This window comes from Simochromis diagramma, unplaced genomic scaffold (genome assembly GCF_900408965.1).
Source record: "Simochromis diagramma unplaced genomic scaffold, fSimDia1.1 OVJJ01000107.1, whole genome shotgun sequence".
In the NCBI taxonomy this organism is placed as follows: Eukaryota; Metazoa; Chordata; class Actinopteri; order Cichliformes; family Cichlidae; genus Simochromis; species Simochromis diagramma.
Genome location: NW_024387209.1, coordinates 9,465,086 through 9,493,037, shown reverse-complemented (window position 1 = coordinate 9,493,037; position 27,952 = coordinate 9,465,086). Strand labels below are relative to the sequence as shown.

General features: G+C 39.2%; 2 protein-coding genes across 4 annotated transcripts; one reads left to right on the top strand and one right to left on the bottom strand.

Annotated features, from left to right (window-relative positions):
- Nucleotides 1-1,207: 1,207 nt before the first annotated feature.
- Nucleotides 1,208-24,747, bottom strand: enpp4 (ectonucleotide pyrophosphatase/phosphodiesterase 4). 2 transcript variants are annotated; one of them, XM_040051470.1, is made up of 8 exons: nucleotides 24,636-24,747; nucleotides 8,402-8,639; nucleotides 6,500-6,793; nucleotides 6,286-6,390; nucleotides 4,921-5,119; nucleotides 4,638-4,817; nucleotides 4,217-4,486; nucleotides 1,208-4,056 (listed from the first exon to the last, which is right to left on the bottom strand). In XM_040051470.1, the coding sequence occupies exons 2-8, from the start codon at nucleotides 8,636-8,638 to the stop codon at nucleotides 3,953-3,955; spliced, it is 1,389 nt and encodes a 462-aa protein (XP_039907404.1). In that variant the 5' UTR covers nucleotide 8,639; nucleotides 24,636-24,747; the 3' UTR covers nucleotides 1,208-3,952. The 2 variants fall into 2 exon arrangements, with proteins under 2 accessions (XP_039907404.1, XP_039907403.1); XM_040051469.1 differs by lacking the exon at nucleotides 24,636-24,747 and adding an exon at nucleotides 10,125-10,279.
- Nucleotides 15,885-27,470, top strand: clic5a (chloride intracellular channel 5a). Of its 2 annotated transcripts, none has more exons than XM_040051471.1 (6): nucleotides 15,885-16,465; nucleotides 22,230-22,339; nucleotides 24,190-24,315; nucleotides 24,396-24,502; nucleotides 24,589-24,752; nucleotides 24,846-27,470. In XM_040051471.1, the coding sequence occupies exons 1-6, from the start codon at nucleotides 15,962-15,964 to the stop codon at nucleotides 25,008-25,010; spliced, it is 1,176 nt and encodes a 391-aa protein (XP_039907405.1). In that variant the 5' UTR covers nucleotides 15,885-15,961; the 3' UTR covers nucleotides 25,011-27,470. The 2 variants fall into 2 exon arrangements, with proteins under 2 accessions (XP_039907405.1, XP_039907406.1); XM_040051472.1 differs by lacking the exon at nucleotides 15,885-16,465 and adding an exon at nucleotides 19,549-19,808.
- The last annotated feature ends 482 nt before the right edge of the window (nucleotides 27,471-27,952 follow it).

The window sequence follows — 27,952 nt, the reverse complement described above, 5'->3', positions numbered from 1 at the left end:
ACGTACAAGGAAATGGCTAATTAGCTAGCTAGCTAGTTCTGGCCAAAAAGCTAACGCTAACGAAAAAGTTTTTTGCACAATTGGTTTTGTTTGGAATAAATAACATAAAAGATATAAAATAATAAATCGAAAGTATTCATTTATTATAAAAGAAAACTTCTCCCACATCTAATCTCTGTACAAACCTTATCTAGAGAGTTTGTGACTTCTAGTCGCATTTATGATTTATCTTTTAGTCGTATATTTAGCATACATATCATTAGACATGAAAGCAGCATCTTTTTATAATTGTCCATATTTTCCAAGTCAGTCATTAGTTTTTACCTTCATTAAAAAAATGTTCAATTTCTCAATTCACCCCAATTCCAAATATTAGCTCGCTAGTTTGGTTCTGACTAAAAATACAGTATCTCGTACAAAAACAAAAAAAGCTAACTAGCCATTTCCCTTTTCCTGCAGTCCAGGTGATTGTGATTAAAAATGTATATATTGGATAAGGAGGACATTTTAAACTCCACATATAATCAACTAGCTGAGTGCAGTGCAATCACAAAAAAGCCAAAACATGGGCGTGTATTACATTTCATATGCGAGTCGGGCTGTCTGGCTAACATCTCCTAACTTCACTACAGAAATTCAAATCGCTCCCATGTCAGCTCATGAGAGATACCATTCAGGGGGTTTCCCTAATTCACAACAAATACAAATGGGAGGGGAATGAGAAGACCCATCGTGTACCTTCAGTTTGTCTGTGTATTGCGTGTCTACGATAGTACCTAAGCATTACGGTTAAGAGTTGAATGATATTTTCGGTGATTCTAGGCAGCCACCATTAGGAAATGTGTTATTTTTGTTACAATACCTCCTGAAAATAAAGTCTATTTATCTGTGAAGAGACAAAGATTTACAATAATACAGATGACTACATAGAAATTATGACAGATTTTAAATGATGTGAAAGAAATATAAATGAAAACATGTACAGTTCGTTTGGTTTTGAACACAGAACAAATGTATATGCGTCAGTATTGAGTTTGATTTTATATGTTTATCATTTTATTACATTGTAATGTGACTGCGATGGAGAAAAAAAAAATATAAAGGAATATAAATTAATTTTTCCCAAAGGTGTCTCGGTGGTTTTTCCCAATGCCAGCTGACATAAGGAGTTTTAATCCTCCTCAGAATCACTACACAAAGAGACGAATCAGGCTTCCCAACATTTTTTATTTTGTCAAAATCTCGTAACTACACAAATATTTTGACATGTTAGACACAATTTGCATAGTACAGATTTCTTTTACACTTCTAAAAACAGTAACTTTAAACATCAAGCCTTGATGCGAGTGCAATACAGAGAGCATACATGTAGCATTTAAACACCTGGATATGACATCTGCATAAAAAAAAAAAAAAAAAAAAAAAAAAAATGTCATACCAGTGGCCTGAATTTAACTCAGTGCACAACTTGCTCTATTTCCTGAGCCACAGCTGCCCACATATGTGCACATTACATAAAGCCATCAGAAATAACTATATGTGCAATATGCAGAAGAGGGAACATCACATGGCAAACTTTACAAAAGTTAGGGTTTCACATTCAACAATGGCTAAAGTATGCAAGCAGCTCTGCACTGAGTGCAAGTTGTATGTTTTTATTCTGTAATGTGGTTATACTCAATAAATCCCTTGAAAAGTACAGAAAATATTTCACCCATTTCATTTTTTTATTTATGTATATATATATATATATATATATATATATATATATATATATATATATATAATCCATTTAATAAAGAAACAATAAACAAAAAAAACTGGGACCTTTGGTTTACAGTAAATCTTACAAGAGAAGCAAGATAGAAGTTTTTTTTATTTTATTAAATATTCATCTAGTGCTCTGGTGAGGAGGAGCAGTGTGTCACTGATGTTCTTTAAAATTTTGGGGGGGAAACAGGAAAGGTTACAAGCACAAGAGCAACATTTCCACAAAACATGTGTCATATGGATCCATCCCTCATTGGTTCGAGTCATGTTGTTGAATTTGCCAATAATAGGAGTGTTAAATATCAACAGGCTCATGCTGTGACCTTGAGCGGTGACAGTTTCTGATCCCTGCTAACAGGCGTGTGCTCTATCTAAATTCCTTGATCAGGACAGCAGACCTGTGGTTGCTCCCTCTGTGAGCATCAGATTAAATAAAACAGCCTTTGAAATTACTGTTCAACTTTCAAACTACTACCTGAATTTGCGTTTGTACTGTTTCTTAAAAAAAAAAAAGAAAAAAGTGTGCAGCTAACCTATCTGATGCTAAAAATAACAATTACTGTTTTAATTTTGTAATACAAATCCCTGTGTAAGAAAAAAAAAAAAAAGACGTAAGTGCTGATTATTTCTTTCTGCATCTAACAGTCTTTGGTATCACTCATATACTGGAAGCAAAGATGGACCCCTGACACACCCTCATGTAAAGTGAACAATTGGCATAGAAAGCTACTGTGAGGAATTACCTGTAATTCTACAAATTAATATTATTGTAACAATTCAGATTTAAAATTCAGGTTTTGGCATACTTGGGCAAAAAAAAACACAGAACACCACATAAAGAAAACTGAAGGTTAATCACAATCAAATCTTTGTCACAGCTGAGTTAAATGAGCTAGTGGCTCCCTCTGCTGTTAAAAATGTAACAGCACACAACTTCAAACAACATTACCAAAGAAAAATGGAAAGAAAAGTAAGATAAATCAAAGTAGTCAGTAGCTTTTGTCTCTTCTTTGAGAATAATAATAATAATAATAATAATAATATCAGACTCATTGTTACCGTCTTCCCACCAAAGACTTCGCCAATATTTCCCCAAAATTTCACAGCTAATCACCACTGGCTTCTTGTCACATGTTCAAGTCCAAGGATTTTTAACAGCAGTAACATTATGGAGACTCAGTAACAACAACAGAATATAGCATTACCCACAGCTGTATTTATACCAGTGCACGGGATCTGCAGACCTGAGGCCTGTATTATTAAGCTAGTTTTCCACACCCGGGATGTCTTTTCATTATCTGGGTTCACTAAACCCGACCTCTGTAATCAGGCTTAGCAGTCACACAAACGTTGTTATCCACGGATTCCCAGTCTAGCTGTGAGCGGATTTTGGAACATAAGACCAATCACCAACGTGGACAGGAAGCAGAGCGGCATATTTTACAATCATAATACCAGACAATTAAAGAGAGGTTAAACATAATACAGGCTAAACTGTTAATGCAGTAGGGAGTGTGTGTAATAAGAAAAGTGCCATGTTTAGTTATGGTATAAAAAGTCCACTCTTGCCCATTTCCTGCATGTCACTACCACTCTGTCTCCCAGCTTTCCTTTCTAGTCTGCACCGTCCCTGGAAAATGTGACTCCTGGATTGAAACAGTTGGCAGCGACCCCGTTCTCACCACCAGCAATGAGCTTCCAAGTTCAAATGGTTTGTTGACATCGTCAAAAAGGGACTCTTACAGCATGATCTGAAAGTAGCCAGGCTGGAAGCTGTGTGAATATGCTTGACATTATAATCTTTAAAGGAAAAAAAAATGATCTCTGGTAAGGTTCTGAGTCTGTTCGCTGAACTCTGAACTCCCTCATGTTTCTGTCGTTAACCTTTATGTGCTCCCAAGAGCAAAGCCTGGGGAGCAGCTGAAAGACTAGCATGACATATTTATGTCTCATAACACAATCACGTAATAAACTACACAATTGTACTCTCTTTGCATAATGATGGGGAAGTAAGTGATAGGCCTACTAAATTATACAGATTGCATTTCCTTCCAGGCTTTAGTTGAAGCAGCTTCTTGCTTGCTTTTAGCCTGGATTACATTTTTACATTCTTGTTTTGGGTTGCATTGTGTTCTGCTCTTGATAAATGTGTGGTTCTAAATCTGTTTGCGACACAGTTGGTTTACTCCAACAAGGGGTCGTCGTCATCATCATCATAGTCGACCTGCAGCCTCCGGAAAGGCCGAGGCCCTGACTGGCGGCGAGTGCTCAGAGACCTGAACAAAACTGAGGGGGAGAAAAAAGAAAAAACAAATCATAGCTTGTTCATCTAATGAAAAGGCTGAGAAAATGTTGGGGGGTTCCACAGGGTTCAAATCTGGGTCCCCTTTCTCCCCCCCCCCCACATCAACACAATACAACAAGAAGACACGTTATTCTTACTCACCAGTGATTGTAGTGAGTACCAGCAGGACACCCACCACCAGGCCGATAACCAGGGGAAGATCTACGCAGGCCTCAGCGGCCAACAGGCACCGAGCCTGGGTCAGGGTGCCATTGTTGGGCTGCGCGGGCACTGACAGCAGGCGGCACATGAGTGCATAAACATCCACAGTTTCTAAGCTGTTCAGCTGATAACCCTGACGGAAGCCAGGCCCAGTCGCTGCCAGGAAAGGATGCATGCTGGGAAGAGCATTGTCATAGCCATGATCGCCCACTAAAAGTAAACAGGAGTAACAGGAGGATTACCAGGCATTAATATTGTAGTTAATTCAGTTAATTCATTGTGCTTTGGCTTTTGTCTTTTAGTCTTAACATATCAAAAACTCAACATTATTAAAAAAAGAAATTTAAAAAAAAGCACGTACATCTCGGCAACTTGTTCCCCTTCTTCACTATGGTCCAGCCTTCGTCAGCAATCAGTATGATTGGCTGGATGCGCACATTGTTCTGGTAGTGCAGCCTATCAGGAATGGACTTCTTCAAGTATGCCGTCATGTGGGGGTGGCACTTACTCAGCGCATTGAAGACAGCATCAGCTTGATCACCTGGGCAGCAGACACATGGAAAATTGCAACTGGGAGCTCAATGCACAGAATAACAGAGACACAAGTTTCATTATGTAAAATGAGATTAGCTTAGCACAGTTACTTTGATTTGGGAAGAGCGCCGCCACAGGTGTGAGGTCCACCAGTGTGTAGTTGTCTTCAGGGAGGCACTCGTCCAGCCGTATGAGGCGATCGGCTGAGCACTGGGCCATCCCGTGGTCGCTCGTTATCACCACGTTGATGCGACCCCAGAGGCCGGTCCGATTTAGCTCAGATATCAGCAGGCCGATGTTGTCGTCAACCTAATCGCGCACAAGCAGACACAAATGTCTGCATCAAGTAAAAAAAAAAAAAAAAAGACTTGCACCACTGGAACTAGTCTTTCATTTTAGTGGAGAGACAGTATATCAGAATATTAGTCTGGAGCTCCAGGCAAGATGTGGTGAGGATGATCACGAGAAAGGTCTCGGATCAGTCCAAAACTACATGGGAGGAGCTTGTTAATGATAACGCACCAGCCTGCATTTGATTGAAATCTTGTTGTGCCTCTGCTCAGAGAAGCCACATGTACAGCTCCGTCTGAAGTTTACCAGTGAACATCTCACTGATTTAGAGAAGGACTGGGAGAAAGCTGTGGTTAGACAAAACCAAAATCAAGCTCTTTGGCATCGACTCAATCCGCCGTGTTTAGAGTAAGAGAAATGTGACCCAATGAATACCAGCCCTACAGTAAAGCGCGGAAATGGAAACATTATGGATTGGGTCTGTTTTTCTGCTGAGAGTGCAGGATGGCTTCACTGCATGTAGGGGCCAATGAATGGGGCCATAAAAAGTGCATGAGTACCTCCTTCCCTCAGCCAGAACACTAAGGATGGGTCATGGATGGGTCTTCCAGCATGACAATGACCCAAAACATTACACCAAGGCCACAAAGGAGTGGCTAAAGAGCCACATTAGGGTCATGGAGTGGCCTAGCTGGTCTCCAGACCTCAGTCGTGCTGCCACTTATAAACTTAAAACTAAAGCTTTAAGTTTATAAGTGGCAGCCAAGAAACCTAAAGGATTTAGAGAGTTTTTGGAAAGAGGAGTGGGTCAAAATCTCTCCTAATGTGTGTCCAAACATGGTGACCAACTACAAGAAATGTCTTACAGCTGTGCTTGCTAACAAGGGTTTCTCCTCCAATAATATCAAATTTTTCTGCTTGGTAGCCAATTATTTCACTCATGACATGCAAATCAGTTTATAACTTTTATGTAAAAGGATTTTTGGCTGATATTTTGTCTTTCTGCATTAAAATGAAACGACCACAAAAATTACAGACTCTTCATTTGTTTTTAAGTGAGCAAACTTACAAATTCAACAGAGGACCCAGTAATTATTTCCTCCACTGTACATGCAGGTTTGCTGTAGCAGTATGACAACCTAGTAAGCTTGTTTGAGCATTTGAATATAACCAAATGACTGTACCTCCTTCAGCACTTTGCCCATGGCGGTGGTGTTGTCAGGGCCAAACATGTGACCTGATTTGTCTGGCTCCTCCCAGTAGAGAGCTGCAAACTTCACTCGTTGTTCCTGGTGGGATTATAAAAATCATAAACAATGTCAAACCTTCCAGCTTTTCCAAATTAGACCATCTCCACAAAGCGCCACAAATAGGAACGTAGAGACATGATATTTCAACCTTTTCATTTCCTAACAGCCAGTTTGTCACATTCCCCAGTCGTTCCTGGAATGTTACGCTGGGGTTGTAGGGAAAGAAGTGTGTAGGTGTGCAGTTCCTGATGGTCACGTCGGAGCCGGGCCACATCATGGCTGCAGTGCTGTAGCCGGAGTCCAGCGCGGTGATCCAGAGGGGCTCCGCCCCATTCCACCACATCGGGTCGGTGTCGTTGCTAAGGCTGAAGTGCTTCTTGCTGATGGGATCATACATTCTACTGGCCAGGATACCATGAGACTCTGCATAAAGCCCTGTAACCTGCAGAGGTAACAATAATAAAAACAATAATATTATACTGTCTATGTGATTTTGTTCTATTATCTATCTTTAAGAGACTTGATTACTCAAGCATGAAAAGCAGCTTCCAAAATGTTAAAAGGTGAATGCAATGATGAAAATTTTGGGAACCCAGTTAACTGAATTTTGATTTGATTTGAATGTCTGCACCATCAGAATGCAAAGAGCTTGTTCCTAGAAGTGGATCTTGATGCATTGCTTGGAAGTCTTTAGCATTAGGCCAAGTGGTATAAACCAAGAACAAATCATATGCAGCCAAGCAACAAAACTGCACTGAAAATACAGTCCCCAGTTTAATTTAGTCAAGTCAAGTCAAGTCAAGTTTATTTATAGAGCACATTTAAAAACAACCAAGGCTGACCAAAGTGCTGTACAGTAAATACAGATAAAAATACAATAGAACACAATTTCGTAGTAACACCTCGCTGATAAAAATAAAATAAAAATAAATAAAACAAATAAATTAAACCTTTCTAAAAGCCAATGAAAAGAGGTGAGTTTTAAGAGCGGTTTTAAAAGTTTCTAGGCTTTTGGAGAGTCTGACGTGAGGAGGTAAGCTGTTCCACAGTCTGGGTGCAGCCACAGCAAACGCCCTCTCTCCCTTTGTCTTTAATTTAGCACTAGGTTTTTATACAGCTCCGTACGTGGATATGAAAGCAGTGTTATGCTTACTTCACAGTGCAATAAAAACATTTTTGTCCATAAAAATAAATGAATGATCATGACAAATAGCCATCATCACAGTACTGATCAAAAACAATCATGTAGCACTAATATCACACTTTGAAATTGATTTTTTTTTTTTTATATTTCCTTTTAAATCTGACGACAGTAACAAACTTCAATGACAATATCACATTTACAAGGCTTTTACGGGAAAATTGAAAATCTTGTGTGATTTAAAAAAAATAAATATATAAAAGACCCAGTGAAAGATTTTGCAGCTAATGACATTAATTAATAATTAGAATAATTATTAAAACAAGACCCAACTCTTAAACCTGCATTCTTGCTGTTGGCCACCTGGGGGCAACCCATATGGTAGAATAATAGCCCTCTTAATTGTGTTCTTTATTTGTAATCAGAAAGGCAGATTAAAAGGAGTTTACTCATCAGCTAATGACTTGTCAATCACAGGTGTTCAGCATCTCCCAACTCAAGTCACTATGTCCATCTTTTATATACAGTCTATGGTTCTGACCAAGTCAATTTTTTGGTGTAACTTTTCACTCTAGAGATACTCCAGCTCAACAAAAGCTCTGTTCTTTCTTTTTAATGCATGCTTACAGACTAAATAAACAGGAGGAAACGACTAGTGAATCTGATGAAAGATGAAAGCAGTGAGGCTTTTGGGTTTTTTTCTTGGAAATCCTGAGTGCTGTCGCCTCTGGGTTAAACGGTAGCGAAAGAAAGGCTGTGGGTTTTGAGGCAACGTGTTTTTCAGAGAAGAACCTGCTTATTTCTTGCATCAAATTCAAAGGAAGGAAATGTTTTCAGACCAGAATTAGACACAGCTATCAGACAGATCATCTTCCAAACACACACGCACACAAACAAAAGCAGGCTTACCAGACTGTAATGGTTTGGAAACGTCTTGGTGATGAAGACATTAGTGAGCTGCTCCACCAGGACCCCCTGGCTGTACAGGAGCTTCAGGTTCGGCATGGGGAACCTCTTCAGGTAGTCAGCTCGAAACCCATCAAATGACACCAGCAGCAGCGGCGGCGGTTCCTGCTGGGTGGTGGTATTTTCTGTGGCCCAAACGCCAACACCACAAAGGAAAGCCAGCACCAATTGAAACAACATCCTGAAAATGTGTCAGACAAAAAACAGAAACCTGAAATACTCGAACCAAGCTGAGAGGGGTTTTAATTTCACATTGCTAAGCTAAAGGTTACAGTGTGCCAGCCTGAAAACCCCACCTGCAGAAAATTAATCTGCTTTCAGGATAAAGATACAAAAAAGGCTAAATAAATGAGATCGGCTTACACCGGGTATGATTTCCCTAGGTGTAAGTCTCACATAGATAAAGGAAATGAATATTCTCAAAATACCAGAATCATTCTTTGGCCCTTCACTTTTACTTTATAGGAAATGAAACTTATAGTTGTTGGCTTTGCAGTCAAAGAAAGCCGGAAAACTCCAACCAGCTAAAAATACCAGTCGCCAGAAACCGTAAGAATCTTTTAACACGCTGTGACCACGGTCTAAACCAGGTTTAAGCTGGAAGGTTTGTTCTTCCTGCAAGTTTGCACGTGGATAAACAGGATGTGTTTTGTGCAAACAAAGTCAATAAGTGGCTCAAGTGTGTATGTCACAGTGGTGGAAGAACTGGCTTGAACAGAGGCTCAGAGTGAGCCGAGTGAGGGGTGAGGATTATTTCTGCATGTATACAGTTACATTGGTGGATGCTCATAATGGACAAGGCCAAATTTTTAATGAATGACGAGTAGAAGTGATCACTGAGAGTCAGAAGCTCAGGTTGTAGCCTGCCATAAGCTCTTCACTTTAGACAGTTTGTTTTGGGGGGTTTGCAACCCAATTTTGGTCTGTATGACATCAATAAGAGCAGATACCACAAATAAGGCCATCTTTCACACCACCCACCTGCTTCATCTGTTTAGGCACAGGTAACCATCAGAACATTGGCTTAAAGAACAGCTCGTTTCAGACAGAAGATAAACTGTCTGAAACAAGCTCAGAATCACACAAACAAGGATTATTTTTGAACGGTTACTCATGAGTCTCCTCACTGGGACCAGTTTCTCCAGTACTTTCTTCCTATTCACAACTTTGCCATTTACGTTCGATTATATTTTATCAGTGCATGGAGTAGTGCGGCAAAGAAAACACAATTAATAAATTTATAAAAATAAAATTATACCTTATTCATTAATTTAACTATTTATTATAAAGACATTTTGTTTTATTCATACACTACCTAGTTACATTTCATATACGTGTTGGAGGAAGTACTGAAGTGACACCAAGGACTTCCAGCGAAAAGCCTTGGCTTTCACAGTCTGAGAAATAAACACAACAAGGAAGTCGCCGTTCTTAAAGGGAAAATATCGACACAGCTCTACTTATAACACAGCAAATAAACACTGAAAATCATGCAAAAACTCGTGTTTTCTAGTGGCAGATTGGAAATACAAAAAGTGTTGGGTCACCCGACCAAGAAAATTTTTATTTTCACTTTCAGCAGGGGCGCCTGTTAGCAGTTCGTATACCAAGTTAGCTTGCCAATGTCACAGCGTTCCCCCAACAACAGTCCGTTTAAACACGTTACCTGCCCTGGCAGAGCTGACGGATAATTGTGCTCCAAACAGCGCCTCTGAACACCTTTCCCCCTATCTTCGCAGCAACATCACCGGTGGACTTTCACAAAACACACAAACAAACGCTGCTGAGACGCTGTCTAGTTGGCTAATATCGTTCTCACTCAGTTCCGGTGAGAAATTCCAAAATAAATCGCGTCTCTAACGGCGATAAAAAAAAAAATAATGCAATTCTTTGGCGTCTGGTAGTTTCGTTTGCTATTTTAATGCCAACTTAATTGTTTTTTTTATAATTAATAAATGCTATATTTGCACAAATTGGTTTATTCATAGAGCGTTAAAATATAGTGCTTTAATTTTGAAATAAACCTTTCGCTATTTGCTTTTGTTGTAGCAAACTTGACGTGCCGGTCGACCGATGCCATGACCAGGGAAAAATTACACATCTTCTCTTCTTTCGGCTACTACCTATAGGGGTCGCTAAAGAGGAACATCTGCTTAGTGGCGTGCAATGCTGCAATTTTTGGTATCGATTCACTATCAAATATTGCAGATACTAACACAGATACCAATATTTTTAACTTATAAAGGCAGCTTATAATAATATAGGTCAATCAAGTGGACCAATATGGCATTGCCATAATTTCTCCACTTAAAAAATAAATCTGTTGGGCATCTTTCCTGCCCTTCCGACAACAGTTCTGATTGCTAAAGTACTGAACGGGACAGGCAAGAAAAATGAATAAATAAAATAAAAATAAAGGCAGCTTATGTAGGTAAGAGTGGTGTGTCATGACTTATGAGATGAATCTGAACACATTATACTGACCACTAAATTACTGTGATCTTTATTTTTTTCAGAATAATTAGGTAACATGGTAAAACAAGTTCATGGTGTTGTCACAATAGAGAATTTCCTGCAGATCAAAAAGAAGAGTGGCCCAAGTTGTATGCAGTTTTTAGTAAATCTGTTAAAAAAAACAACTGAGATAATATTTTCCAACATGATGCCCCTCAAGGTAACATTTTAGCCGCGCGTTGGAATTCCCCTTGACATTTCTGATGATGGAAATTCCCTGTTTGGACCGTTAAACCCACAAAGAAAGCCGTGTAGATTTGTATGCACAAATTTGTGCATATCAGAGTGGAAAAAAGTAGGTTGTACACCAGTTTTAGTGAGATGAGAGTTTAAAAGTTAAACCAAAAAAAGTGTAATCTGTCATTTAACAGGTGAAATTATGAGAGTTTATAGGATCCAGTTTACTTTTTTGTCCTGCAGGTTTCACCTAAAATATTATTTGATATTAAATCTAAAACACACTTTTGCTTTAAGCAGCTGTGTAAAAAGTATTTTAAAATAAAAAAAAATTCAATTTTTTTCCATCACCAATGTGATCCATAAGCTGAAAATTTGGCCTATCTCAGCCCGGTGCGCAATGTGTCCTTAAGAAATTTAAGGAAGATAAGTGGATGAGAAAAGAAGAAGTGGCGGATCTATAAATGTATCTACAGCAAATGATGAGTATCTGACAGTCATATCCTTAAGACCCAACAAATGCATCTGGCCCTAGTTACTCTTCACTGAAGCCACATGAGAAATGTCTTCAGCAGTGTTGGGTAAGTTACTTTAAATTAGTAACTTAGTTACATTACTAGTTACTTCTATCAAAATTAACTCAGTTACTTCAAGTCACTCGTTACTTTCAGAGTAACTGGTTACTAGGGAAAGTAACTTTGGTTTAACTCAGAATTCTCTTGTTAATGTGTTGCTTCCGTAACTGGATACCCAGGACGATTGCCAGTCTTCTAGCTTGCTTACTTGCCACAAGTGCACTGTGCCACCTACCAATAGAAAGGAAAAAATAATGTGCACATTTCCACGAGAGAAATCCCACACCTGATTCTATCCTAGCCATTCTATCCTCGCTTTTTACATCCAACACAAAAACTGCAGTCGTGGTGCTTTCGATTGTACTCAGAACTCGGAAATTCTGCCTTCTGAATAGGAAGATGTAGGTAACACCAGACTGCAGATGAGCTGCTTACAGGGCTGGACTGGGACAAAAAAATCGTCCCGGGCATTTTGACTAGAGACCGGCCTACCATTATAGGAAAAATCATAAAGCCTTTGAATGAAAATAAACACTGTTGTGACAGTGATGTACACTGTTCTGATGGTATATATGTATCAATCTATCAATCGTTTGTTGTAAGACTCAGATAATTATTTTTTTAAAAGCGAGACATTTTAAATGAGAATAAGAAAGTATTTCCCTGTGCCCCCCTTTCCCTTTTAATGCCCTAAATGGACCCCTGGCAACACTTTGCTAGATCCGCCCCTGCACAGTTACCAGCTGTCAGCTACTTAGAAACGATCCTGGTGTTATTTGTCTCTCAGAAACAGTTCATAACCTCCCTTCAACTCATTCATGTCACCTAAAAGGTAAACCTGTTTCTCCATCACAGCTCTGATGATTCAGTAAGGACATCTCCTGGTTTCATCTTCATGTTTCCCTCTCACCACATAACCAAACCGATATCATGACCAGCAGCTTTACAGCTGTGGCTCCAGCAAACATCAGCTGATACTAGAAATTAATATTAAATAAATTCTAACAACAGCTGATCAAGCTTAAACGTGCTGCTGTTGTTTACGCGACATCCGCTGGTTTCCTCTTTCTGGCGCAAAGTGGGCGATAAACAAACAAGAGAGAAAAGCTGATCAGCTGATCATTGATCAGTTTCATGATTGAAGTAGAAACAGGAGAGGGAGGGTGAGAGGATGAGAGAAGAAGAGGCAGCTGTGCAGCGTAAACACAGAATAACTCCAGCTTTGTGTCTTTTTCATTGTAGCTGAAGTCCGGGACAAACTGTGTTTCTTTTCACCTCAATAAGAAACGCGTAATATTTTCTCTGAATACGAGACGATTCCGTTTTTTACGGGACGGTTGGAAACTCTAATAATTAACCTTATGAACAAAATCAAGTTCAACATCAGTAACATAGCACCCACCCAGCTGTATAGAAACTCCGTCATGCTAGCTAGCACGCAGTACGAAAAAGTTAGCATAACGAAAATAAACTCCACCTAAACTTGGTTCATATCTGACCCAGATGGACTGCAGGTTATAACTTCTTACCTGAAGTTCAGTTCACCTGACACTCTCGGACCAGCGGCCGCTTCGGGTCTCTCCTCTTGCCTCCCTTTTCCTTCATCCACCTGCTGGCCTCCACCACTTGCTAATGTTATTGAATCTGTGGAAGCTCCACGATAGCCACCACACGAAGTAACGAATAACGAGCCTATCTAAATCCCAGTAACGAGTAACGCGTTCCTGGTTTTGGCATAATAACTAGTTACCGTGCTCGTTACCACAATAATAACGTAGTTACTGTAACGCGTTACTTAATAACGCGTTAGTCCCAACAATGGTCTTCAGTAGAAGGGTGGCTGCCAAGAAGCCATTTTTGGCATCATGGTGATCCACACCATAAAACAGAGTGGAGGCTCTGTTATGGTTACGGGCTCCTTTTTAACCAGCACTGTTGAGGATCTATCGATGGAATTATGAATACAGAAAAGGATCAACAGTGTTGGATCATGTGATACCGTTTGGCTTGACTTTTCGGCATGACAATAATCCAGAGCAAACTGCCAATATAGTAAAAGCATATCAGGATAGAAAGCATACAATGGGACACTATCGGTCATGGATTGGTCTCCCCGGAGCACAGAACTCAACATTACCTAAGCAGTGTGAGATCATCATGACAGAGAACAGAAGAAAAAGCAGACAACATCCTTAAAAGAGCCTTGGAATGTCCTCCAAGAAGCATTTACAGTTATTCCTAAAGACTACTTAAGGAAATTACATACAAGCTAACAGAGGTCATGTTGTGTTGCGAAAATACAGTTGGTCCCATGGTTTTGAGGTGGTTTAGGGTTCCTTCGTTGCCTTCCTAGTGTTTTTCCCTTCAGGTGGCCATGAGTGGATTGTCTGCCCAATGTTTGAGCCATCTCAGTTGCCACTCCTCACCAAGGACTAGCTCAAGACACAACTGTCTGTCAGATCAACATGGTAATCAAGATCATGCAAGCTCACAGTGTGCTCAACAATTTAACCTGTGCTTATATCTTGCCATCTCTGTTTTTAAAGTTGAGTCTTAAATATTGGGAAAGCATTCCCTGGGCTTTCCAAGCTGGTCTGCATCCTCTGAGAAAGGAACTGAGGAAACCAATATGCCATAGTCAGCTGCATGTCAACCTTCACATCTCTGGTCTCTCCGTGGAGCCCTGGTCAGTCCATTCCTGTCCCACCATTGCCTCCCAAGAAACATCAAGGAAGAACCTAATCCAGTTAAGACACTCCATCCTCATAATAGCTCTAGCTTCCACTGACCTTTCTCTCCTTTCCTGACAGAATTGCTGCTTGAACCGAGTCCTGAAAAAACCATGGCGTTTGACTGCGGCATCAAGTCTTTGTTCCTTACTAAGAGAGCCTTGTGTTAATACAGTTTTTGAACAGCACTTTGTCACTTGTTGGGTTGTGCTTTAGAGTGTGAAACATTTTTAGCCAACTTTGATTTATGGCAGGCAATCATACAAAATCAGACTGTCAGACTCCTGAACTCTGCCTCCTGACATCTGACCCATGTTAACTCATGGACTGAACATACACACACCCACAACCACCTACACACACACACACAATGGACAACTGTACCCTCAAACACACAATAATAACATGGACTGAACCACCACTCACAACCACCAGCACTTTATATAGCCTCTGTAGAAACTATCTACACCCTCACTTATCTTAACTGCACTACTGTATAGCTCTGTAATAATCATTCTGTACATACGATAATTTTTAACCCTACAGCTGTTTACAACTTGCATAGTTCCCATTTCTGTATAGCTGTATATCTCAGATTTCTGTAAAGTTATTTATTTCATATTCTGTATAGTTTTTCATATTTATATCCTGTTCATAGCCTGTACATAGCTTGTACTCACTACAGCCTGTACATACTTATAGTTATAGAATATTCACAACATACTTCATACCGTGTACATTATAACATACCATAATAGACCCATTTCTGTAATATACTTACATATCTATACTATTGCTAATATATATTGTAATATATCTATATCACTAAAGCACTTCTGGATGGATGCAAACTGTATTTCGTTGCCCTGTACCTGTGCATGTGCAATGACAATAAAGTTGAATTCTATTCTATTCTATTCTAAAATATTAACTTCTAAGCTCTCTAGAATTCAACAAGCTCTTTCTCTTATATGCTGGATTTCCATGTGTGTCTACACGTTCTTTTAAACCTTGACTTGTGCTTCAGTTGTGACAAAGCTATTATGACAAATTGTCCATGCTGATAACCCAACTGACAAAACATTTCTCTGTGCCATTTTAGTTTATATGTCTTGTTGCGTTCCCTACCTAGCTTTCTCCAAATCATAAAAAATATAATAACCTCAACATTACCGTGGACAATTACAATCTGTCAAGAGTTCTGCCGCATCTGAAGTACAGTTTAGATATGTGTTCAGCTGACATAGACAGTGTGAACATGATTTTGGAATGAATGGACCCTCATATATATTTTTTAAACATGCTCATATTGTGTTTATAGACACTAAGACAGTAATAACATGCAGTATACTGACTTACTGCAGTTCCCCTTGGCCCAGCCTTTCGGCCATCCCTGTCCAAAGTCCTGATTGGGCATCTTCTGATAAGATAGGCCCTGTTGCGATTGCCCTCACTCTGCTTTACACCTTGGCACGCTCCACCATCTCTGTTTGATTTCTCCAACCAGGATGGACCTTTCTGAGGGGAATGTGTACGAGAACCCAGAGCCGACCTACCGGAACCAGTCGTCAGGTGAATATGAATTGCCCTACGAGGCCCCATACGAAGATCTTTCGCATCTGACTCCTGAGTATGAAAACACCGAAGTGGCCTCAAGAAGAATACCAGCTCCTCCTTCGATCCCGGCGCCTGAGCCTCCCGCAGAGGAGAGGCGAGGGAGCACGTCCTCTTCCTCATCCTCCTCATCGTCTTCATCTTCTTCTCATGAGAAAGAAGAGGAGAAAGTGGAGCTGGGGAGTTCCAGTGGGGAGGAGGAGGTAGAGGAAGAAAAAGTAGAAGAAGAGGAGAACACACAGGTAGAGCCGTTGAATGAGTTAAACTGGGAGATGGAGGTGGACAAATCACGCAGATCCTCATCCTCATCATCATCTTCATCAGCCTCTGAGAAGGAAACAGCTAAGGAGAAGCCAGTGCCTGACAAAGATGGACCGAAGGTCGTACTCTTTGTTAAGGTAGGAAAGAGAAAGGCTCAGATCAGGTGAATGTAAAATATATTGTGGCTCTACAGGACACGCACACACATACATACACGCCGTCTTCTCTTTCTTTGAACTAACTTATAGCGTCCATAAATTTCAGTCATGATTAGGTTCATATCATCGTGGTGTACAAGGTCGGTGACTATCTATAGTGTGTGAATTTATGTGGAATGTGATAAAGCCACATTTGAACCTTATGCCTCTTCAGTACAAACGTCCTTCTATTAATAGGCCATATTATTTAGTCATTTCTCTGCACATGTGTTGATGTGTGCTGGAGGGAGATACTCTGATTCTAAATATAAGCTCAGTTGAACTGACAGGAATGTTCGGAGTCAGTGCCGGGATAGTTGGGGACGGTCCCTGTCAAATGACCATGTGAAGAGTGGTATGTGCATGTGTGTTACGTATACAGTGAGAGTGTGTCCATGTTCATTCGTCTATCGAGCTTATATTAGCAATAAGCATTCTAAATCCGCACATGTGCTATTACACAATCAGCACATTCCACACTAAAGTCCAGTATCACTCAAGTACACAGGGATCATAAATGTTACACATTGACACTAAAGCAGCACATAGCAATATAACCCAGAGGCCACTGCAGCAGAGAGGCCGAAGTCTGCTGCAGGCAACAACAAAGAGCCCGCAAACTAATCCCAGGTTCTCTGAACTCTTTCATTGTGAATATCCTGATTCATTTAAACTCATCCATTTGATGCCACTTTCTCTTAGACTCATTCTAAAACCTCTAAATTAAAACATCTGAAACACGTACCTCTGGTTAGATTCAGTTTTATAATCTTTTATTTCTTTTATCTTTTGCCTGCAAAGCAGTTTGAATAACTTCTAAGGTCTGATAAGGTGCTGTCTAAATTACCTTGCACTTACATTAGCCTTGCGTTATCTTGGGAACCAAACTTAAGTCACTAGATAGCTATACACATTTAATATACAGACACAGCTAGCTAACTCTGGTTACTGTGTACACTGCTATACTCTACATTCACTTAAACCTGACTAGCTAGCATCAGTTGCTATGATTTGACAGCTAGTAAGCTAAACTTTCGATACTCATTTCTAAAGAGCACCTTTATAAAGATAACATGATAAATGATTTATTCCTTTTTTATTTTTGAAATTATTGTGTTACAGACTTTAGCATACTAATACTACTAATAATAAAAATAATAATAATAGAAGAAACTATTTTCAGTTGCTTCCTTATTCACAAAGGGTCACCACAGTGAGTGACTCCACATGTTTGATTTCCTGACAGGGGAAGCTCCCTTGTGAAATAGTAATAATGATAATAATAACTATAATAATAATATAGATGCTCATCTGTAATTAGCTATATTAAAGGCTACATCATTGCTTTGACAGAGCAGTGGAAGTACAACGAGATAGAGTTCTCTTTATCTTTTACTTCCTGGAACATGTCCACAGGTCGTTTGGAAAACTCTACATACTAATTACAAATGCTCATTTGGCAGAATAGTGTGAGGGTGTTTCCTTAATGATTTATTAGCCTGTATGATGTACAAACTTTCTGTGAGAGACCAGTCATATAGTAAAGAACGTAATGCTTAGTGTAGAAATACACTCATATTTGTCTTTCTTTTGTCAGCTGTACATTATGATTGTATACACTTTATTATTTGTAGTAAAGTGCATAAGTACCAACTCCTTACAGGGTTGCCACTTATGCAAAATGTTCAAAACAGGATACACTGGTGTGACAAAAGTTCTGAATGTAAAAATTATTTAGTTTGAAAATAAAATCTGAAATATGCCAAAAACTATTATTGTAAAAATGCCTTAAATTGGATAAAATATACATCTGGTGTTATTCAGGTTGCACTTCTTAGTTCTATAGACATATCAAATGAGAAATAATTTTTTTGTATGTTTTTCATTTTACACTGCTGCCTAAAAATATCCCCATAGCACCACCATGCTTCACTTTAGGGATGGTAATGGCCAGGTTATGAGCAGTGCCTTGTTTCCTCCAGACATGACTTTTCGCATTTAGTCCAAAGAGTTCAGTCTTTTCTATTACAGTCCTTTAGGTGTCTTTTGACAAACTCTAGGCGAGCGATCATGTGCCTTTTACCAAGAAGTCTCACCATCTGCCATCAGGCCTGATTAGTCCAGCAGATATGGCTGTCCTCCTAGAAAGTTTCTCCTATCTCCACCCAGAAACCCTGGAGCTTTGTCAAAATGATTACCAGGTTCTCGGTCACCTCCCTTCTAGTCCCATTGCTCAGATTGCTCAGATAAAACCTGCAGGACACCAGCCCTCGAGGCCTGGACTTCCTGCTAAAATGGAGGTTTTCCTTCCCACTGTTGCCAAGTTGCTCGTTGGGGGGGGGGGGGGGTCATCTGATTGTTGTGGTTTTCTTTCTATTATGGTAAGATCTTTACCTTACAATATAAAGTGCACTGATGCAACTGGTGTTGTCATTCGGCACTACATAAATGAACTGAACTGGAATAGAAGTTTAAGCTTGTGTGCAGTCCCACTGTAATGTAATATCATCTGTATTAAAGGGCTATATCACAGGGCAAAAAATACAATTATGCCTAATGTTTTCTACATCAACTTTGTACACTGTATTTAGTTATCATGTTTCTTGTTCCTGATCCCCTTTAAAACATCTTGGTCACAGGGATGAACAGCACTGATATAGGGTGCAAAACAAACCATGCACTGTGTGAGAAGCTCTCTGAATGTTTGACATCACCTTGCTGCCATGCTGACACAGACACCATGAGACCTATGGGTGGTGATGTCTGAGTCACCACAAGTCTGAGATGGTAACAATGACTCGTGGTGATTCAGAATCACCCAGCTGTTGTCCATCAAAGCTGTAAGAGGTGCGAGGGGCCAGGGCACCCTTGCTCTGCTCTTTCCCTACTTACTGTATTAGTACTTTCACCAACACCCCCACCTCTCCACAGAGGGGTTATTTTTGCTCAGCAATGTCACGCCCCCACGGCTAAGAGCTCAGGTAGAAAACTGAGCCCCTTACAAACACACACACCACCCCCTCCACCTTTTTTCCCTCTCTCTCTCTTCGTCACTCATCCTCAGCTGACACTCTGACAGAGCTGCTGTGGGACTGAGCTGACTTTACCGAATGGACCCGGAGGAGAATCTGCTGAAAACTGAGCTGGCTCACTAACATATACACACAAACAAATACAACTGCACTGTGGAAATAAAACACGCAAACAAAGCCAGTCTTTCTTGACCATGACGGATACTGCCACCGAGGAGGACAAAGACCCTGATATTGAGCTGTTTGTCAAGGTGGGGGTCTAAATGTGTGCATTTTGGTGTGAGTACATCAACATTTGACTAACATCAAACTAATATTCGATCATTTCTTGTCTCACTTCTGAATCTAATGTTGCTGCACATTTGTTTGCATGCTGTTGATAATGTTTTTTGTTTTTTGTATGACAAGTAACGTTTAAGTTCAGTATGCACACATTATTATCACCTAAATAGCGACTGTGTTTGGTAAGGTGGGGGGTTAGCGGCTTCTTCAAGCGTGTGCATGCCATGTTGTTGTTGTTGTAGCATGCTGATTTTCCGTGTGTTAACCTGACACCCACGTGCACAAACAATCTCTCTCTTGCTCTCTCCCACTGAATTATTACTGGGGTCCTTTCAGTATTGAGAGCAGCAGCTTTTAATAGCTGAAGGTTAAGCCACAATATCTGTTGGCATGTGGCGTAATACGCTAATGCATAACATGTATCCTTGCTACGTATACTAAGTAATACACTTTCAGCCAGAAACCCTTTAACCAACTGAGGTCAAAGTTGTTGACGACTACAAACCCTGACCATAACTCTAAAAGTAACCAATCAGAATATTTACATTTTACAGTCCTCACAATCAGCAGTCAAGGAAATTATGAATTATTAAACTGTTCATGAATTTGATTCTACCTAACAGAAATAAAAATATTTTAGTATTTTTTTTTCCAAAAAGTCTGTTTTTCTATTCTTCAGAATAAGAGTCATCACTAGTGATGACGAGATGACTCTAAGGCAAATTCCTCCCACTTTACAAGTTACTGACATATCTGTAAAGAGAACATTCATTTCCTTTCTGAAATGAGACCATAACATGAATGTATAACCTTTCAAGTAGTTTTCATTGTGTTACTTTACTGTTTTTTATTCCTTTATTCCATTTTTGTGAACACTTGAACATATATGCAGAGTTAAAAATAATAGAAAAAAGGAGACATTAGCTAGCCATGTAAGCTAGCACATCTCTTATCATCTCTAGAGTCCACAAATTAACATATTCATTTCATTTGTTTGAATTAACCGAGTGTCATTGTTTCTTAATTTTGTTTGATTAGTTTCTATCCAAACTGAGTCTCTAACAGATCCAGACAAACTGTTTTCCTTATTTCTGGTCTTTATGCTAAAATGAACTGACTGGCTAACTAGTAAACTTTAAGCTATCTGGTTTAACTTTTAGCTTGTTTTGAGACTGTTAGTGGATTTAAAAAATAATAATTTTATAGATTAAAATTCAGATTCTAATATATATTCTGATATATATATATATATATCAATATTTTTTTAAATTGAGGTTTTGCAGAACTGTGACCATTGACCACTTGGCGTTAATCATTTTTATTGTCAGTCGTGGTGCTTCTAAAGGATCAGTTGAAAAAGACCCATCTGGCAACCACCAGTCGTGAGGGGAAAAAAAGAGTATTCCCTAACTGGCTGTGAGTGTTCTCTGCAGCCGCTGAGAAATTTACCACTAAAGTCACAGTTAGGCAAGTCTACAGACTGGTCAGTGAACTTTCCCTTTGCTAGCTGCAGCAATCAACAAGGGCAGGAAGAGAATCCTGCTTTTTGTTACTTTCCTGCTGATTTTGATAGAAGAAGAGGTTGGATTGGAGAAGTGAATCGGAAACAATGGTAGCTTACTGTATACAGTAGATGCAGTGATGATTTAATTACCAATTACCACAAATCACATGAAAATATGATTTAAGTGGCATATAAGTCAGGTTCTTCACATTCCAACTGATTAAAATGTATATATTATGCAACATTCAGCGCTTCAGTGTCTTATGCACTGTACCTGAATGGATGGCAACAGCAATGAGAAAATTCTTGAAACACTATAAGCTTTATACAGTACATTTTTGGCTAAAATGGGTTTTCTTGTCTTAAAATAAGATTGAAAAATATTTTAGGTGAAGTATGAGTGTTTCCTCGGCTCGACAGTGAGCGCTGTTGTATGATTTGATACACACTGCTGCAGTAGGTAGGGACCAGAAGTCCAAACAGGCAGTGAAGCATGTAATGGAAGCAGCGTGGATTATTCATGTTAGACCTGGTGTCTCGTTACAGTGTCCTGTTGCAGCTTTGCATTCACGCACACACTGAAGAACACATGTACACAAACATACACACTTTCTATTTCGATAATATACACACAAGCCCAACTGCAAAACCCCCGCTTCACACTATAAAGCACTGATTCTTCGTCTTTCACTGTGCCAGTGAGCTGATTAATTGATAGCTCATCGGGACTGCATGCATTGTGTGCAAGTGTGTGAATCAGTGTATGTGTGTAAATGTGTCTGTCAGTGGATTCTTGCATGCATTAAAAGAAGAGTAAGTCAGCATTCATCTCTATGTATTACAAATGCACGTTCTGTTTTGTACTCAGCTCTAAACTATATTACAGGCTGGGAGTGATGGCGAGAGCATTGGAAACTGTCCTTTCTCCCAGCGCCTCTTCATGATCCTGTGGCTGAAAGGTGTTGTCTTCAATGTCACCACTGTTGACCTAAAGAGGTAATAACTAAATGTTATTGTGTTAAATGATAACACAGTGTTGTGCTGTCAAGTTACAGTTCACAATCAAGCCATTTACATATTATAAAGTATATAAAATATCTCAACTGGTGTTTTTTGTTGTTTCGGTTGGGGGTTTTTTGTGCCTGTTTTTATTTGAGCCCCAAAATTCATATAAATTCTTCTCTTGGTTGCGTTCCTTGTAAAAATAAATAAATAAATAAAATAAATTAATAGATACACAATGTAATGCAAATAAAGCTTTGTCACAATATTAGTATTACGTTTAGATCTGTATTTTCAGCTGCACAGTTGTAGGAACAGGAATTCTGTCTGTTTAGCTCTTTGTTGCAGTAAGGCAAGGCAAGGCAAGTTTATTTATATAGCACAATTCAACAACAATTGGTGATTTGGGTGTCCAAATTCATAGACTCTTCCAAATGGTCCTCCTTCTTCTTTCGCTACTCAGGTTAAACATGATATATAGGGCTACATCCACACGTTTGAAAACGCAGATTTTTCTATGCGTTTGCACCTTTCGTCCACACGTAAACGGCGTTTTTGGTCACTGAAAACTGAGATTTTTAAAAACTCCGGCCAGGGTGGATATTTTTGAAAACTCAGTTTTTGCATTTACGTGTGGACTAGAAAAACGCAGAAAACACAACGTCAAAGGTGTGCGCATTTTTTGACATCACACTGTGCGCCACGTTATTGTTTCGGTGAAATGAATTTCTACAATACTGTTACTGTTAATTCTACTCTCTGCAGTGTTTAAATGCTTACATACACACACAGTTACTGTTCCTCCACACATACCACTGGGTTCTGCTTCTATGCCCCAGCTTTGTTTACTTTTTCCCACCGAGGCTTCTAGACTTCTGATTGGCCAAAATTTCTGCACGGTTAGGAATATACCGCCACCTGTTGCTTTGGCATGTTCATAGCAGCGTTTTCCTTCATTTCTGCCTTTACTGTGGACGGGATTATTTTTTAAAACGAAAACGGAAAATCTCCGTTTTCAAAAATACCTGTGTATGTGTGGACGTAGCCTCAGTCACTTAGATAACTTAAACAGTTATTGTTTGGCTTTTTTCAGTGTTTTATTTGTTTGTGAGTAAATCAGTTTGGCTGAGATTAAAGTTGTAGTTTCTACACAGCTGAAAAAACAGAAGTGTGGGATGGTCGAGAATTTACGGCAGTGTCCTGTTATATTTTAGATAGCAAGGAGCAGGCGGCTGAGTTTATTAAACTCCACAGAGACAGCGGTGATGCAAATCTGAAGGCTAGACCGTCCCATTTCACAGCTGCTCACTTCCAGCCTACACGGCCTTCGGAGGACCCGACCCACGTAGACCGCAAAAGCCGGGTCCTAAGGAGGATGCAGCCTCTGAATATGGACACAGCTTAGATGTAGCGTTTTATTGAAACGTGTAAACTACGAAATGTATTACATTGTATACGACTATCTTTTTAACATTCTTTTATAAGCTTTATTGAAATTTCTTTAAGCAGTCTTTGAGAATAGTTCCTAGTTCTGTGACTCGAAATAGGCATAAAACAAACATTGTTAAATAAGAAAAACAAAAAAAAAATGTTTGATATTGTTGCAGTATTACACAAACCTACTTAACATTTTCTTTTATCGACAAAAGTTAAAAATAGCTTTCAGAGGTCTATTTAATTAGGCTCTGGCTCCAAGTGGTGCTCTGAGATATACATGACGGTAATAAACAAAATCTCTGAGGGTCGCAATTAAGTTTTAAGAGCCTCTTTACTACATTATCAGTGTTATTACATATTTGACATATTTATTGAAGAGGGTGTAAAAATGATTCCACTCTAATCAGGAAACCAGCTGATCTTCACAACCTGGCTCCTGGGACACACCCGCCCTTCCTCACTTTCGAAGGGGAAGTTTACTCTGATGTCAACAAAATAGAGGAATTCCTGGAGGAAAAGCTGGCTCCACCGAAGTAGGTCTCACACACAGACAAAAAGAGATTGGTAAATAGGCCAGGTAACAACCCGAAACAATGTTCTGCTGTTTTGTCAGGTACCCGAAACTTGCAGCAAAGAATCATGAATCCAACACAGCAGGAAATGACATATTTGCCAGATTTTCAGCGTTTGTCAAAAACACAAAACCGGATAAAAATCGAGGTGAGCATGCAGCACCCAGGAAATATGTCTATAATTGGGTTTGTCGTCTTTTAAAATCCTATGGTAATGCTTCCTGTGTGTTTTAGCTTTAGAGGCCAATCTAAACAAGGCCCTGGCTAAGCTGGACGAGTACCTGATTAGTCCTCTCCCTGATGAGGCAGACGAGGGAGAATCCACCCGCAAGTTCCTGGACGGAAATGAGCTGACACTTGCTGACTGCAACCTTCTACCAAAGCTTCATGTCGTTAAGGTAGCCTCCGCCGGAGTGGTTTCTTTATCTTCAGCTACTTTAATCATTTAACTTTGGCTTTTAGCAGTGTCAAAATAACTTGCGCTTTTGCAGGTGGTTGCAAAGAAATACAGAAACTATGAGATCCCGTCAGAGTTCAAAGGTTTGTGGCGGTACCTCGGAAATGCTTACAAACAGGACGAATTCATCAACACCTGTGCAGCTGATGTGGAAATCGAGCTAGCCTATAAGGATGTCGCCAGGAGGCTGGGGAAATGAATGCATCACAAGCACTCAAGAACCTTTTTATCTTTTATTGAGAAATTTCTAATAAATCACTTCTTTTTTTTTTTTTGAAAACCATTACATACACTTTTGGCACAGTGTGTGTCACTTGTAATAGTAATATAGTAAATATGTTTAACTGTAGCACACTGGTGTGATGTTTCAGAGAAGGTGCTAAAAATCATGAATAGTGTTTGTAATGGTACTGTGTAGCAGCAGATGTCTGACGCATCAAACGATGCTTGCAAACTAAAGAGGCTGAAAATAGTTTCATAATGATTACATTACAATCATTTTTTAAAATGATTCAATGAGGAAAAATGTATGAAGTTTGCAGCTCAGTGTTTAGTTATAGTAAATCCCTGCCTTAAGCAACAACTGTCCAGTCATCAGTGATTAATGAACTGACAGCAGGTGAACTAAGTAAAATTGCCTGGGGAGTGTAGTTCACACTACATTCAAACACAATGATCAAAGCGAAAATTTACAAGTAGGAAAAAACTGTAGCATTAAAATCAAATGCCAGCAAAAAAAATTAAAAAAGAAAGACAAACAAACAAAAAACATTCCGTTAAATTTAGCGCAAATAAAAAAACAAACAAATCCCTTTTTGTTTACAGGTCATGCAAATATAACACACCCTACTATTCATAGTCAAGTGCAAGGAAAGACTGCTTTGCTTTGTACAGAGAGTTTTGTGGTGGTATTGTACCAATCAACATTACATCATTAGCCTCTAGAAACATTATGTGTTAATAAACACTAATAATTAAATAAGTAGCAATAGCTGACACCTCGCATACTCAATTTTACTTTTACAACTTCATATTAAACATATTAAAAACTACCGATAGGCAGATATTTTCACAGCTGGGAAACCTTTTAAATCACAAAACCGTCCCAGTATTCTTTTATGGTTTACATGGGTCAGATTCTCTGCATATATTGGTCATTCTTTTAGCCTTTCTTGGGTAAATAAACAAATAATAATAAAATAATAATAGAATAATAAAAAAATAAAGAAACTGTTGTATTTGTTGGAGTTTTATTTTTGCTTTAACTTTTGCCAAGTTAGCCTTAATTTGCTAATTGGCTAGCTTTTTCTTCAAGGCTCATAGACAGGGGCGCCTCCGAGAGGGGGCCACTGAGAGGGGGGGGGGGGGGGGTGTCAAGAGAAAGGAAGACCCTACAATAATACAATAAGGTGAAACATTAACTTTTATTCCGGCATATATAATATTTGGCATTCGTATTTCCTGTTGTGACCCCCACCCCGCACAATATTTTTCAAGTAACCTATATATTTGACAACAGCATAGCATAACGTAAGTTCGGTTTTTGGTGTGCCACCCCAATATTTTTAGTGGCCACCCCTACGGAAAAAAAATTCTGGAGGCGCCCCTGCTCATAGATGCAACATTTGTCAGCATAGCTGCCTAAGCAACACACACACACACATTTAGCATAATTGCCTATGTTGCTTCAGCTAACGATGCTCTAAAGTTGATGTTAACAGTCATTCAAACCAAGGTGTCAAAAGTGTAGGAAAAATTTTTGTAAAAATTTGCACTCGACAGATCCCCAAACAGCCAGTGAGTGTTAGGAGGTTAAGATGTGTTTATCCCAATTTCTACTAAAGTATTATCTCCTTACTAATTAAAATCATATTTTAGTGTCATAAATGTCTTTGATATTGGTGAATCTAACTGTTCTGTTTGTTTGTTTCTTTTTTTTCCCTGTTGATTTTGATATGATTTTGTGTTTTCCAGTTTTCCTGAGTGTTTGAGGAAAGCACTGCTAAAAACGTGTCTCAGCCAAAGCAGTTTGTCTTTTACTGGTGCAGCGTCAGCGCTGTGATGGCCTTCCTTTTTCTAACAAGGCAATTAACCATTTATTTGATCAGTTATATACAGAGTATAAGACAGATTTTCTTAAAAAGTTACAAATCTTTGTTTTTCTTTTGTTAATATAGTTTTCTTGTTATATTGCCTCACACTGTAGTTTACAGCAAATACTTACTCTGTAGCCCTTTTTTAATAGGTTACAGTCTTGTTTTCAACAATAACTTTCTTTTTCTGATTAACAAACAACAATGCTCTCAGTCTGGGAAATCAGCCTGTAATAAAAAGATCATACATGACAGTAACCACCTAAATAAACCAAATTTAGCTAGTTCTTTTATGCACACTGATGGTAGAGGATTTAATCACGGGTGCCTTAGTGAGAATCAAGCTCACCTCAGCCTTCGGCTCTATGTCTGTACAGTAATTTATGCATGTTTGAATATGATAGGAATGTGAATTTTTCATGTCATCTCTGTAGAGCTGCTGGGAAAAAACCCCAAACTTCATATGTCTGTAAATGATCAACTACCATATTCGTCTTCTCTCTGATGATTGCAAGCCACTGTGTAGTCTGTCTTGCTTATTTGAATATTAAATCTATTTTCTCAGAGGCTGACCTTGGGGCTCGTGGTTTTTCACTGGAAACTGTTTCATCACGCATGCTGTGGTCTAGTCATACAAAAGATCAGTGAACAATTGACAGCACTGACGTTCCCAGTAAAACACAAAACAGGTTTTCTCTGATTTGTTTATGGAAATACATTTCATCATATTCCACGACAGCACAACCACCCACTTTATTTCCACTCAGGCTGAAAATGCCTTTCTCTGGAGGTGATGAATACAGCTTTCTCGCAAGCTTTAGATCGAAATTCTCTGTTTTCATGGGTCAGTGAAAAGTGTAATTTATTTGCATTGCAGTATTTTTTTTTTTTAATTTCCTGAATTCTGATATCAGTATCTGCTTGAAGGTATGATCCCGGTTGAATGAGAAAATGCACTGTATATGTAACAGCAGGACAGATGTGCAAAAAGGACCGTGAAGGAGCAGCAATTGACAGTAATGATGACTGAGTGCTTTACAGTCCAGAT